This window comes from Alosa pseudoharengus, unplaced genomic scaffold (genome assembly GCF_046254945.1).
Source record: "Alosa pseudoharengus isolate Yale_2024_CS ecotype anadromous, Long Island Sound unplaced genomic scaffold, YU_APseudo_1.1 YU_APseudo_1.1_scf_19, whole genome shotgun sequence".
NCBI classification, from domain to species: domain Eukaryota; kingdom Metazoa; phylum Chordata; class Actinopteri; order Clupeiformes; family Clupeidae; genus Alosa; species Alosa pseudoharengus.
Genome location: NW_027468657.1, coordinates 28,355,564 through 28,369,189, shown reverse-complemented (window position 1 = coordinate 28,369,189; position 13,626 = coordinate 28,355,564). Strand labels below are relative to the sequence as shown.

General features: G+C 42.1%; 4 protein-coding genes across 4 annotated transcripts; all 4 read left to right on the top strand.

Annotated features, from left to right (window-relative positions):
* The first annotated feature begins 1,509 nt into the window (after positions 1-1,509).
* On the top strand, positions 1,510-4,537 carry LOC143132932 (protocadherin alpha-11-like). Its single transcript, XM_076292759.1, has 2 exons — positions 1,510-3,867; positions 4,481-4,537. Exons 1-2 carry the CDS (start codon positions 1,510-1,512, stop codon positions 4,535-4,537), a joined length of 2,415 nt encoding a protein of 804 aa, XP_076148874.1.
* Positions 4,538-4,649: 112 nt separating this feature from the next.
* On the top strand, positions 4,650-7,064 carry LOC143132931 (protocadherin alpha-10-like). The gene has a single exon (XM_076292758.1). It carries the CDS (start codon positions 4,650-4,652, stop codon positions 7,062-7,064), a length of 2,415 nt encoding a protein of 804 aa, XP_076148873.1.
* A 363-nt stretch (positions 7,065-7,427) lies between these two features.
* Positions 7,428-10,498, top strand: LOC143132930 (protocadherin alpha-8-like). The gene is made up of 2 exons (XM_076292756.1): positions 7,428-9,785; positions 10,469-10,498. Exons 1-2 carry the CDS (start codon positions 7,428-7,430, stop codon positions 10,496-10,498), a joined length of 2,388 nt encoding a protein of 795 aa, XP_076148871.1.
* Positions 10,499-10,624: 126 nt separating this feature from the next.
* On the top strand, positions 10,625-13,397 carry LOC143132929 (protocadherin alpha-8-like). The gene is made up of 2 exons (XM_076292755.1): positions 10,625-12,979; positions 13,374-13,397. The coding sequence occupies exons 1-2, from the start codon at positions 10,625-10,627 to the stop codon at positions 13,395-13,397; spliced, it is 2,379 nt and encodes a 792-aa protein (XP_076148870.1).
* The last annotated feature ends 229 nt before the right edge of the window (positions 13,398-13,626 follow it).

Here is a 13,626-nt window from a genome sequence, read left to right as displayed (position 1 = left end):
ATTATGGGTAGGGCTAGGGGGAGGGGTGCAAAAGGAGTGGGGGGGGGGGGGGGTACAATACAGATTCTACAGTGTAATTTCACTTAAACCTAAATGTAAAATACAATTCAGAAAACCTGAGATTCGACTGTAATTTATTTGGGGGAAATATGGCTTTACCATCCTCCCCCACCCCGTTTCCTTATCTAGCGCCTGCCTCAGCACCGCGGACAACGACCTGTCTCGTGCAAGGTCCGTTGCCATAGAAACATCGTGCTCGCCGGGAGAGGGGGGAGATTGTGCTGAGCTCTCCAGCAGTCTGTAATTTGATATTCTGACATGCGCCTCTGCTCATCTTACACCACACCAAAGTCAGACTATTGTCCTCGTGTGACATAAATGAACAACATATTTTTGCAATGTATACAAGAACCGCAAATCCGTTAATTTTCAGGGAAGCTCATGGATATGACGAAGAATAGGCTACTGCTTAACACATCTCTGCAAATAATATCTAGGCGATCTCTCTGTTTACATTTTACTCACTATGCAGAGATACTATAATATAACAGTGTTTTCTTTGTGTGCAAGCAAAGAAAGCATGCTCCATTAAAAAGCCCTTATGAAAACCGAACCGGCAGTTATTGTAGTGAATTTTTATCACTTAGACTCAGGCTGCATACCGCCTATAGCTCAGCCTGCCGGTATGAAAGGCACTATTAGGACATGACATGTGCAGTTGGCTGCAAAGCTGAAAAGCCCGCATGCTCACTGCAATGTGGCAGAGTGACGTCAAAACAGATTGGTCACGTGATTTGCTCGTAGTCGCCACAGAGCGTCGCTGTTCACCAGTATTAGAGAGCGGTGTGTTCTAAGACTGGGCAAGTCAATCACGTCCTCTGCATGCAGCGCTGCGCAGATCTGGCTGAATGCGATTTATGCTGGACTTCTGCACAAGCATTGTCGAATGAGCTTAATATTACAATCAATGTCACACAAATATGTGCACCATTCTTCTAATACCACATGCAAGCACTTCACCTACACCGTAGCCTAACACAATAACATTTGAAATGTGAAATAACGACATGCAGAAATGCACATTTGCATTAATAATAGACAAACATGGCCACAGTGCCATTCTCATGCAAAATTAAACGTAGATTGTCGTGCTTTGCAAGCATTTGCATCAGTAAAATCACACAAAAATGCTCTTTTGAATGAATTTGGTAATTTAATTCAAGTAGAAAACTGCGACCACCCTGTGTGTTGTCTACGTAATGAACTCAACTGGGTTGTCTTACTCTCATCATCCTCTCCCTTACGGGGCGCTGTTGGATCATCAACGCTTTTCATTGGGGTGTATCAGTCCAGCCTCAATCCCAGATGCAGCTTCGCGAAGGGGAGACAAAAAAGACGAGGCACAGAAGGGACCAACAATGAAGGCAGCACCTGCTATTATTACCATCACATAGAATGTGACCAGTCTGATCGGTAGTGTGGTTAATATTTGTCAATGAAATTCTCAGCATGGCGAGGGAAAGTGTTCGAAAGAGATTACTCGGAAGTACACTCCTTCATTTTGCGTATTTGTTCTTTCTCTGGAGAGGAATCGCGGCGCAGATACGTTACACCATCCATGAGGAATTAAAGGTCGGAACTACGGTTGGGAATATTGCTAAGGATCTGGGATTTGACTCTGCAACATTACCTGGTCGCAACCTACGCATAGTTACAGGGACCAAACAGGAGCTGTTTCAGGTAAACCAGAAAGACGGTGCTTTGTTCGTCAGTCAACGGATAGACAGAGAGGAGTTATGTGTCAAAACGAGCCCGTGTTTGGTTACTCTCAAAGCTGTAATCGAGAACCCATTGGAGATGCATCAAATAAATGTGGAAATAACGGATGTAAATGACAATCCCCCGTCTTTTACAGACGAAAATTATAATTTAGAAATACTGGAATCTGTTACAACAGGGACACGATTCCAACTGGAGGGGGCACATGATCCTGACATAGGTATAAACGAATTGCAGTCTTACAAACTCAGCCAAAACCAATATTTTCGTTTAGAAACAGATGAGTTCGGAGAGGAAGGCAAAACTCCCTTTTTAATCTTACAAAAACAACTCGACAGGGAGCATACAGGAAAAATACATGTATTACTGACAGCCTTAGATGGTGGTAAACCACAGAAGTCGGGAACTCTAAATATCAGTATTATCGTGTTAGACGTTAATGACAACACACCTGTATGTAATAAATCTAAATACATAGTGAGTGTCAAAGAGAATGCACCTGAGGGTACATTTCTAGTGCGAGTTGACGCTTCTGATGCAGATGTGGGAGTCAACGGCGAAATATTGTTTTCATTACGAAGCAAATTTAGGAATGGCGCGTCTGACCTGTTTAGTCTGGACAATAAAACTGGTGAATTGCGAATAAAAAGCGGTCTCGATTTTGAAGAGAAACAAGTGTATGATCTTAAAATACTGGCTTCGGACAAAGGAGCTTGGCCACTATCCACACACTGTAATGTCGTAGTTAAGGTGGAGGATGTGAACGACAACCAACCAGAGATCGACGTCACATCTCTCTCAAGCCGTATACCAGAGGACGCGCCACCAGGTACGGTAGTTGGACTGATAGGAGTAACAGATCTAGACTCTGGCATGAATGGTCAGGTAGTTTGTTCCGTACCTCTAGACGTACCATTCGATCTTAAGCAGTCCTCAGATGGCAATTTTTACTCCATTATAACTAAAGAGCACCTAGATAAAGAATCAAAGGCAACATATAGCATTGAAATATCAGCAAAGGATTTAGGAACACCCCCTTTAGTCACCACTAAGACCATTCAAGTTGATATAGAGGATGTAAACGACAACAGTCCTACATTCAGTCAAAGCCCGTACACATTTTACTTGTCTGAGAATAATAAACCAGGCATGTCTATTTTCACCGTCAGTGCAAATGACAGAGATGACGGAGATAATTCTCGTGTGTCATATTCACTGGATAGAAAAAGTCCAGCGCACGGTGTGACATCTTTCTTAAATATCAATGAAGACAATGGAACTATCTATGCATTGAAAAGTTTTGATTTTGAGACAGTTAAAACATTCCAGTTTCACGTCATTGCCAAAGACTCAGGAACTCCACCTCTGAGCAGCAACGTGACTGTTAATGTTTTTATTTTGGACCAGAATGACAACGCGCCTGCAATTCTCTCCCCGGTAAGCGCAAACGGTTCCGCTGAGGGAGTGGAAGAAGTACCACGCAACGTGAACTCAGGACATCTAGTGTCTAAAGTGAGGGCCTATGATGCTGATATAGGATACAACGGCTGGTTACTCTTTTCACTTTTGGAAGTTAGTGACCATACTATCTTTGGCTTGGACCGCTATACAGGACAGATACGAACTCTGCGTTTATTCACAGAGACTGACGATGCTCGGCACAAACTCATCATATTAGTAAAAGACAATGGGAACGTTTCGCTCTCAGCTACAGCAACTGTGATTGTTAACGTGGTAGAGCCCAAAGAGGCTTTTGCAGCATCCGATGTTAAAAGCGCGACAGACAACGATGAAGAAAACAACATTACATTCTATTTAATCGTAACTTTAGCCTCAGTTTCTGTTCTTTTTATCATTAGCATCATAGTACTGATGATTATGCAGTGCTCAAAACCCACGGACTATTCCTCAAAGTACTTACAAGATACAAACTATGATGGAACTCTATGCCACAGCATCCAGTACAGATCTGGTGACAAAAGATACATGCTGGTCGGACCCAGGATGAGTATTGGCTCTACTATAGTTCCTGGCAGCAATCGGAATACACTTGTCATACCGGATCGAAGGAGAAGAGCTTCTGAAGAGGTAAGAGCTGGTCTTATGTCAATTAATACATTTCACGCGTATTGTTTTTTCCCATTCTAATGAACAAATAAACGAAAACACAAACAAAACATTAAAATGTAATTGTGTAATAAAATGGGGTCTTTCGTGTAGAGTGGAAGAAATCATTGCTCTAGTTGTGCACTTGGTGTCCACTAGTGTGCATGCTTGTGTGTGAAACGGTCACGGGAGATCTCTGAGAAGTGTGGAGCTCTCCGTGGTGCTGAAATGTAGCAACCTTTATAGTTTATCTATTGCTACTGTCATTCTGTTCACCAAAACAATACTTTCGTGTGGATGCTACATTGACTGTTGAATCTAGACGTAAATGTTACATAAAACATAATTGATAAACATAAAACATAATTGATAAAGAAGTAAGCATCAATTTAACATGTTATATGCCGAAGAGGGAAAAAACTATTTACAATCTTGACAGACACATCATGGCCTTACGACTTGTCATGAAAACAAACGTACATGCTATGGCACTGTGAAAAAATAACATCTCAGAGTAAGACCATGTGGTGTCACTACAACATTAGGAAAACACAGCGGCACATGACAAGCACAAGCCTTGCCCTCCTTGGCTCAGTGTGGGGTGCGATTTGCGTCTGATACTAATAACACGGAGGACGCGTACGCTGAGTAGATCTTTGGAGACAATGTCTTGTTCTACATTCAATTAGATACAATAATGACTTGAATAGTGTTTGTTATTTGGGGTTTATATTGGTACGGAGAGTGATTTGGGGTGACTCGCGATGGGAGACGGAGGACAAAGGCTGCTACGTGAGCGTTCGTGGATGGTGCATCTTCCTTTACTGTTATGCATCGGAGAACTGGTTTCAGCTCAAATACGATACTCTATACCAGAGGAGAAGAAAGAGGGATCTGTCGTTGGACATATTGCGAAGGATCTGGGCTTAGACATAAATGCTTTGGTGGAGAGAAGACTGCGTATCGTTTCGGGTTCTAAGGACTCCCTTTTCCAGGTAAACCAGAACAATGGCGACTTGTATGTCAACACGAATATTGATAGAGAGGACATTTGCGATGGCTCCGGCATTTGTTTGATAAATCTCAAAATCGTCGTTGAAAACCCTTTAGAGATACATTATGTTGGAGTTGAAATCACGGATGTAAACGACCATTCTCCCAGCTTTCCCGAAAAGGAAAAACGACTCGAGATAGCCGAAAACAGACTGCCAGGAGCTCGATTTCAGCTACAAGCAGCACGCGACCCAGACATCGGAATTAATACTGTGCAGTCATATAAATTAAGTCAAAATGAGAATTTTGAGCTACAAGTCCGAGAGAGGGGACAGGATCGATTTCCATATTTAGTTTTACAGAAACACCTCGATAGAGAAAATAAAGCCGAACACCGCCTTTGTTTAACGGCGTATGACGGAGGAACTCCCCCTAGATCAGGGACTCTAAACGTAACAATCACTGTTCTTGACACAAATGACAATCCACCAGCATTTAGCCAAGAACTTTACTCAGTAACCATACCAGAGAATGTGGAATTGGGAACAGTTGTAGTAAGAGTTAAGGCCACGGATAATGACGAGGGCACGAATGGAGAATTAGAGTATGTAATGGGCACCGATCTCGATCCAAAATTATATGACATATTTGATTTAGACAGTATTACTGGTGAGATAAAAGTAAAACGTGCGCTTGATTTTGAAATGACTCCCATGTATAAATTAGATATTCAGGCCATAGACAAAGGCCAGCCGCCTATGAATGCCGAATGTGGAGTCATCATTAAAATATTAGATGTTAACGATAATACACCAGAGATTGAAGTAACATCACTTTCCACAGAAGTCTCTGAAGATGCAAAACCTGGCACAGTTATTTCACTTATTAGCATAATAGATAAAGACTCGGGCATTAATGGAAAAGTGTTATGTAGTCTGTCTGGTGACGTGCCATTTGAGCTGAAACCATCGATTCAAGATAATATGTTTTCCCTTGTTACGAAACGGAAGCTTGATAGAGAGCTTGTGTCATATTATGACATCACAATAACTGCGTCCGACTTTGGCCAGCCACCACTTTCAACATTCAAAACTTTGAGCATCCAGATATCGGACGTGAATGACAACAGCCCAGAATTTCCCCAGAATCCACTTGAGCTTTACATGTTTGAAAACAACGTTCCAGGTGCGTTTATCTTCTCTGTCAGTGCGACTGACAAAGACTTAAATGAAAATGCGGCTATTTCTTATCAGATTTCTCGCGGGGTTCATAGTGAAATGGCAGCATTTCTCAATATCAATTCAGAAAATGGGAAAATTAGTGCGCTTAAAAGTTTTGACTTCGAAACCGTAAAAGCTTTCCAATTCGAAGTAATAGCAAAGGACTCTGGGAAACCGCCTTTAAGTAGTAATGTAACTGTAAAAGTATTCATTCTGGATCAGAATGATAACGCTCCAGTCATCTTATCTCCAATAAGCGCAAACGGCTCAGCGGAGGGCATTGAGGAGATTCCGCGCAATGCCAACCCAGGGTATTTGGTCACTAAAGTGAGGGCGTATGACGCAGATATTGGGTACAACGGGTGGCTACTGTATTCTATACACGAAGTTGCTGACCATACTCTCTTTGGGTTGGACCGTTACACTGGACAGATACGAATGCTTCGGTCATTTGCAGAAACTGATGAAGCTCAGAACAAACTGATCTTAGTTGTCAAAGACAATGGCAACGTTTCATTATCAGCAACAGCAACTGTGATCATAAAAGCAGTGGAACCCATGGAGGCATTCGCCGCCTCCGATGTTCAAGGTGATCAGAATGCAGAGGATGACAGTAGCGTTGCATTTTACCTGATGATAACTTTGGGAGCGGTTTCCATACTTTTTGTGGTTAGCATTGCCGTTTTGATTGCCATGCAATGTTCCAAAACATCAGATTATTCATCCAAGTATTTACAAGATACAAACTACGACGGAACACTGTGCCACAGCATCCAGTACAGATCTGGAGACAAACGGTACATGCTAGTTGGGCCCAGAATGAGTATCGGATCAACTATTGTTCCAGGCAGTAATGGAAATACACTAGTCGTGCCGGATCGCAGAAGCAGAGCTTCGGGAGAGGTAAGAAAAACCTTTTATGTGATGTGCACATTAAGGCTTGGTCTAGCTGCATCATCAGTGTGAAAAAAACAGCTATTTATAGTGCTATGTTTTGATATACAAGATGACGGGCGTCAACCGCCAAATCAGCTTTACATTGTGATTTAAGCAGACTTCTACCGCGCAACTTTGACTGTGTAATATCCACATGGTGTCAGTGTTGGCTTGGAAAGGACTGGCCCTGCCCTTTATATTGCTCTGTGTGAGGGCTGTCTCATTCTTACCGAGAGAGAGCTATGGGTCGGAACTGCTGGTGAAAACGATATAGTGGATTACGGTGTTTTGTTATCTAAAAATGTCAGTTTTTGTAACAACTGGACACATTTCGCATCATACATGAACCACTAAGTGGATTTTAACTGTGAATTTTAGCGAGGATTTTCCGCGATGACAGACGCCGGACAAAGACACAGAGGGCAGTTGTGGCGGATTGCTTTATGTATCTCGCTGCTGTTGTCTTTTGGAGAGCGGATTTTTGCACAAATAAGGTATTCCGTTCCAGAGGAGGCAAAGGAGGGAACTACTGTCGGAAATATTGCTAAGGATTTCGGTCTCGAAGTGAGTACTCTGGTCGAGCGACGATTTCGAGTCGTTTCTGGATCTAAGGACGCTCTTTTCCAGGTTAATCCGAACAATGGCGTGTTGTATGTCGAAAAGAAAATCGACAGGGAGATGTTATGTGATGGCAATGACGCGTGCATAATGAATTTAAAGATAGCTGTTGAAAACCCTTTAGAGATACATTACGTTGGGATAGAAGTAACTGATATAAACGACCATGCTCCCACTTTCACTGATAAAGAAAAACGGATTGAAATTGCAGAAGGAACACTACCTGGTGCTCGCTTCCAACTCCAAACAGCGCATGATCCTGATTCAGGAGCAAATGGTGTTCGTCTATATAAATTAAGTCAAAATGAGCATTTTGATTTAGAGATAAGGGACAGAGGGGAGGACAAACTCCCTTTCTTAGTACTTCAGAAACCACTCGATAGGGAGCGCAAAGCTCAGCATCATTTGATTTTAACAGCCACTGACGGAGGCAGTCCACCCAGATCAGGAAAACTGAACATTACAGTTTTTGTTCTTGATAGCAATGACAACAGACCTGTTTTTAGCAAGGATGTATATTCTGCAACGTTAGATGAAAACGTAAAGGTGGGAACAATTGCAGTACGGGTATATGCCACTGATTTAGATGAAGGCCCAAATGGGGATCTGGTGTACACGTTTGGGAGTGATGTTAACTCTAGACTATTAGACATATTTAGTCTCGATAGCAAAACCGGGGACATTGTAGTTCAAGGGGAGATCGATTTTGAGAAAGCTGCAGTTTACAAGTTGGATGTGCAGGCATCTGATAGTGGACAGCCACCTATGTCCACTGACTGCAGGGTCATTATAAAGATTCAGGATGCTAACGACAACACACCAGAAATTGAGGTCACATCTTTGTCCAATGTGGTCTCTGAGGACAGCAAACCAGGCACAGTCATATCACTCATTAGCGTGACCGATGCAGATTCTGGTCTAAACGGCAAAGTGCAGTGCGCAATATCAGAAAATGTACCATTTGAACTGAAGCCCTCAATCCAAGATAACATGTATTCACTTGTGACAAAGGCGCGTTTAGATCGAGAAAGCCAATCTCATTTCGACATCACAATAACAGCCACGGACTTTGGTCAGCTACCTCTGTCTGCATTTAAAACATTAAGCTTTGGCATATCAGATGTAAATGATAACAGTCCAGAATTTACTCAAAATCCCTTTGAATTGTATTTAGTCGAAAATAATGCAGCTGGTGCGTCTATATTTTCAGTAAGCGCATTTGATAAAGATTTGAACGAAAATGCGGAAATCAAGTATCACATTCTCCGAGGAGATGGAGCACAGACTGACATGGCTTCTTTTCTCAATATTAACCCTGATAATGGTCACATACATGCACTCAAAAGTTTCGACTATGAAACAATGAAACAATTCCAATTCAGCGTGCTAGCCACTGACTCTGGGACGCCACCCCTAACCTGCAACGCCACTGTAAATGTGTATATTCTGGATCAGAACGACAATCCTCCCGTTATCTTGTCCCCAGTCAGTTCAAACGGATCTGCTGAGGGTTTGGAGGAGATTCCGCGTAATGTGAACGCAGGACATTTAGTTACCAAAGTGAGGGCATATGACGCTGATACGGGATATAATGGCTGGTTATTATTTTCTCTTCATGAAGTTACGGATCACACTTTATTCGGTTTGGATCGTTATACAGGACAGATAAGGACTCTCCGTTTATTCACCGAAACAGATGAGGCAGAGCACAAATTAGTTATCATTGTAAAAGACAACGGAAATGTTTCTCTTTCTGCTACTGCAACAGTGGTAATTAAAGTCGTGGAACCGAAAGAAGCTTTTGCAGCGTCTGATTTGACAAGTGTTGTTAAAGACGAAGAAGACAACGTTACATTTTACTTGATCATCACTCTGGGATCTGTTTCAGTGCTTTTCATAATCAGCATAGTCATACTGATAGCTATGCAGTGCTCCAAAACTACAGACTATTCCTCCAAGTACTTACAAGACACGAACTATGATGGAACTCTGTGCCACAGTATTCAGTACAGATCTGGAGATAAAAGATACATGCTGGTTGGGCCCAGAATGAGTATCGGTTCTACTATAGTTCCTGGCAGCAATGGAAATACTCTGGTTGTACCTGATCGCAGGAGTAGAGCATCTGGAGAGGTAAGGGCTGATCTAACTTTTTACTCGCAGATTTCACGTTGATGCTCTTGGATCAAATGCTACTGAAGGAAAACATGACCGACAGGTTACTGTTGATAAGGTGTAACTGGGTTGCTGTATACTGTTGTGGGAGACGGATTGAAGTGGTTCAAGAGTTCACATGTGTAAAAGTGCAGCCACAGAACACGTTGTTCTAAAATAAACTAATTTAGCATATTGTAAAGGAAAACAGACATAACAAAGTTTTAATTTGCTAGAATCGGTCTGTTGAATGGAAAACCATGTTGGGGTTTCTAATATCGCTCAAAATTACATGGAATTATGAGTTAATTAGCTTGAAAAGCTTATGGATAAGGGCTAAAGTCCGGTCCTGGAGCTCTCCAGGGTCCTGAAGATTTCTGGTAAAGGCTTGTAGGTTATTTATCCTATTAGGCCTATACCCAAGATTATATTAAGAGCACGGAACTCTGGATCTTTTCCACTGTGATCAAAGATAAGATTTGTTTTGTTCTAATGCTGCGTATCACGTCAGTCAGTAGGCTACCTCTTGGATTGTTTCAAATACAACACAAACTCACACGACACAAACTTCCTCATATGATATCCACACGGGGTCAGTGTTGGCTTCGAAGGTAGAGTGCCCTCTTATGTAGCTCTGTGTCAATTCAGTCTCATTCATACAGAGAAAGAGCTACCGAACGGTCGCGCTGTGAAAATCGTTAACTATTTTGCCTGACTGAGGTTTTTATCTAAAATGTTACTTTCTGTAACATACCTTTCCCATCATCCATAAATCAGTAATAGGATACTAACTGGGAGTTCAGCGAGGATTTTTTGCGATGACAGACGCAGGACAAAGACACAGAGGGCAGTTGTGGCGGATTGCTTTATGTGTCTCGCTGCTGTCTTTCGGAGAGCGGATTTCTGCACAAATAAGGTATTCCGTTCCAGAGGAGGCAAAAGAGGGAACTATTGTCGGAAACATTGCTAAGGATTTCGGTCTCGATGTGAGTACTCTGGTGGAGCGACGGTTTAGAGTGGTTTCTGGATCTAAGGAAGCTCTTTTCGAGGTTAACCAGAACAATGGCGTGTTGTATGTTGAGAAGAAAATTGACAGAGAAATGCTATGTAATGGCAATGAAGCCTGTGTGATAAACCTGAAAATTGCTGTTGAAAATCCTTTAGAGATACATTACGTTGCTATTGAAATAACTGATGTAAATGACCATTCGCCCACTTTCACTGATAACGAAAACCGGTTAGAAATAGCGGAGAACACGCAACCAGGAGCTCGATTTCAACTCCAAACAGCGCACGATCCTGATTTAGCGACACATGGCGTCCGTTTGTATAAATTAAGTCAAAATGAACACTTTGATTTAGAAATAAGAGATAGGGGAGATGATAAACTCCCTTTCCTGATACTACAGAAACCTCTCGATAGGGAGCGCAAAGCTGAACACACTTTAATATTGACTGCTACCGATGGAGGTAGTCCACCAAGATCAGGAAATCTCAACATAACGATTTCTGTATTAGATATTAACGACAACCGCCCTGCTTTCAGCCAGGATGTGTATTCTGCTACATTACACGAAAATGTAGAGGTAGGAACAACTGTAATAAAAGTATTTGCAACCGACTTAGATGAAGGCCCAAATGGTGATGTCATATACTCATTTGTAAGTCACCTAAACTCAAAAGTGTTTGACATTTTCAGTTTAGACAGTGCCACTGGGGACATTCTAGTCAAAGGTGGAGTGGATTTTGAGAAAAATGCGGTTTACAAGTTGGACGTTCAGGCCTCTGATAATGGCCAGCCACCTACAACTTCTGACTGTAGAGTGGTCATAAAAATTCAAGATATAAATGACAACCAACCTGACATCGAGGTCACATCTTTGTCCAACGTGGTTTCTGAGGACAGTAAGCCTGGCACAGTCATATCTCTGATTAGCGTGACGGATGCAGATTCTGGTCTAAACGGCAAAGTGCAATGTAAAATATCAGAAAATGTACCATTCGAACTGAAGCCCTCAATCCAAGATAACATGTATTCACTTGTGACAAAGGCACGTTTAGATCGAGAAAGCCAATCTCATTACGACATCACAATAACAGCCACAGACTTTGGTCAGCCACCTTTGTCTGCATTTAAAACATTAAGCTTTGGCATATCAGACGTAAATGATAACAGTCCAGAATTTCCTCAAAATCCCTTTGAATTGTATTTAGTCGAAAATAATCCAGCTGGTGCGTCTATATTTTCAGTAAGCGCATTTGATAAAGATTTGAATGAAAATGCAGAAATCAGGTATCATATTCTCAGAGGAGACGGAGCACAGACCGACATGGCTTCTTTTCTCAATATTAACCCTGATAACGGCCACATACATGCACTCAAAAGTTTCGACTATGAAACAGTGAAAATATTCCAATTTCACGTGCTAGCCACTGACTCTGGGACTCCACCCCTCACCTGCAACGCCACAGTAAAAGTGTATATTCTGGATCAGAACGACAATCCTCCCGTTATCTTGTCCCCAGTCAGTTCAAACGGATCTGCTGAGGGTGTGGAGGAGATTCCACGTAATGTGAACGCAGGACATTTAGTTACCAAAGTGAGGGCATATGACGCTGATACGGGATATAATGGCTGGTTATTATTTTCTCTTCATGAAGTTACGGATCACACTTTATTCGGTTTGGATCGTTATACGGGACAGATAAGGACTCTCCGTGTATTCACAGAAACAGACGAGGCCGAACACAAATTAATCATTGTTGTAAAAGACAACGGAAATGTTTCTCTTTCAGCAACTGCCACAGTTGTAATTAAAGTCGTGGAACCGAAAGAAGCTTTTGCAGCGTCTGATTTGACAAGTGTTGTTAAAGACGAAGAAGACAACGTTACGTTTTACTTGATCATCACTCTGGGATCTGTTTCAGTGCTTTTCATAATCAGCATAGTCATACTGATAGCTATGCAGTGCTCCAAAACTACAGACTATTCCTCCAAGTACTTACAAGACACGAACTATGATGGAACTCTCTGCCACAGCATCCAGTACAGATCTGGTGATAAAAGATACATGCTGGTTGGGCCCAGAATGAGTATCGGTTCTACTATAGTTCCTGGCAGCAATGGAAATACTCTGGTTGTACCTGATCGAAGGAGTAGAGCTTCTTGTGAGGTAAGGGGCTGGTCTAATTCATACCTTACTCTGTCTTTGCGCATTCATAGACTGTCAGAATTGCAACCGTGATGGAAAGTGTGATTTTTGCAAATGCATGATGGAGCAGTGATACTTGTTAAGCATGTCTGGTCATACTGTTTCTGGTGGTATGGTGTGGTGCACCTGATTATCCTCATTACAGAGTCATTTTTGATAACATCATATTTTTTAGCGAGATAGAAAAACGTTTTTTGTCCTCCCTCTTCGTCTATTTTTCATAGACCGACATGTTCTGTTCTCTCTTGGTGAATATGCTCTCTCTCTCTGTCTCCAAACATTCAGTTTAACACAGTATTTGCATGTTGAAGAAGAGTGTGTGTACGCGGGCGCGGTGTGTGCTCTGTGAGATCAGGTTGGTGCATGTGTGCGCCTCTAGATGAAGTTTCCCTGCACCAGATGGTGTCAGTATTGCACAAGGCAAGCGAGTAATCTTTCAGCCCTGCCCCATATCATACGCGCTGGGTATTGTTGTCTAAACCGTAGAGAGAGGAACAGTCGGTCTGTCCTCTAATGGGAAACCTGCTTCTCCGTTGGATTTATCGCTTATCTAATGAATATGATGTACTTTAAAAGTGAGCCCAATTGCAAACTATAAGTGCATAATA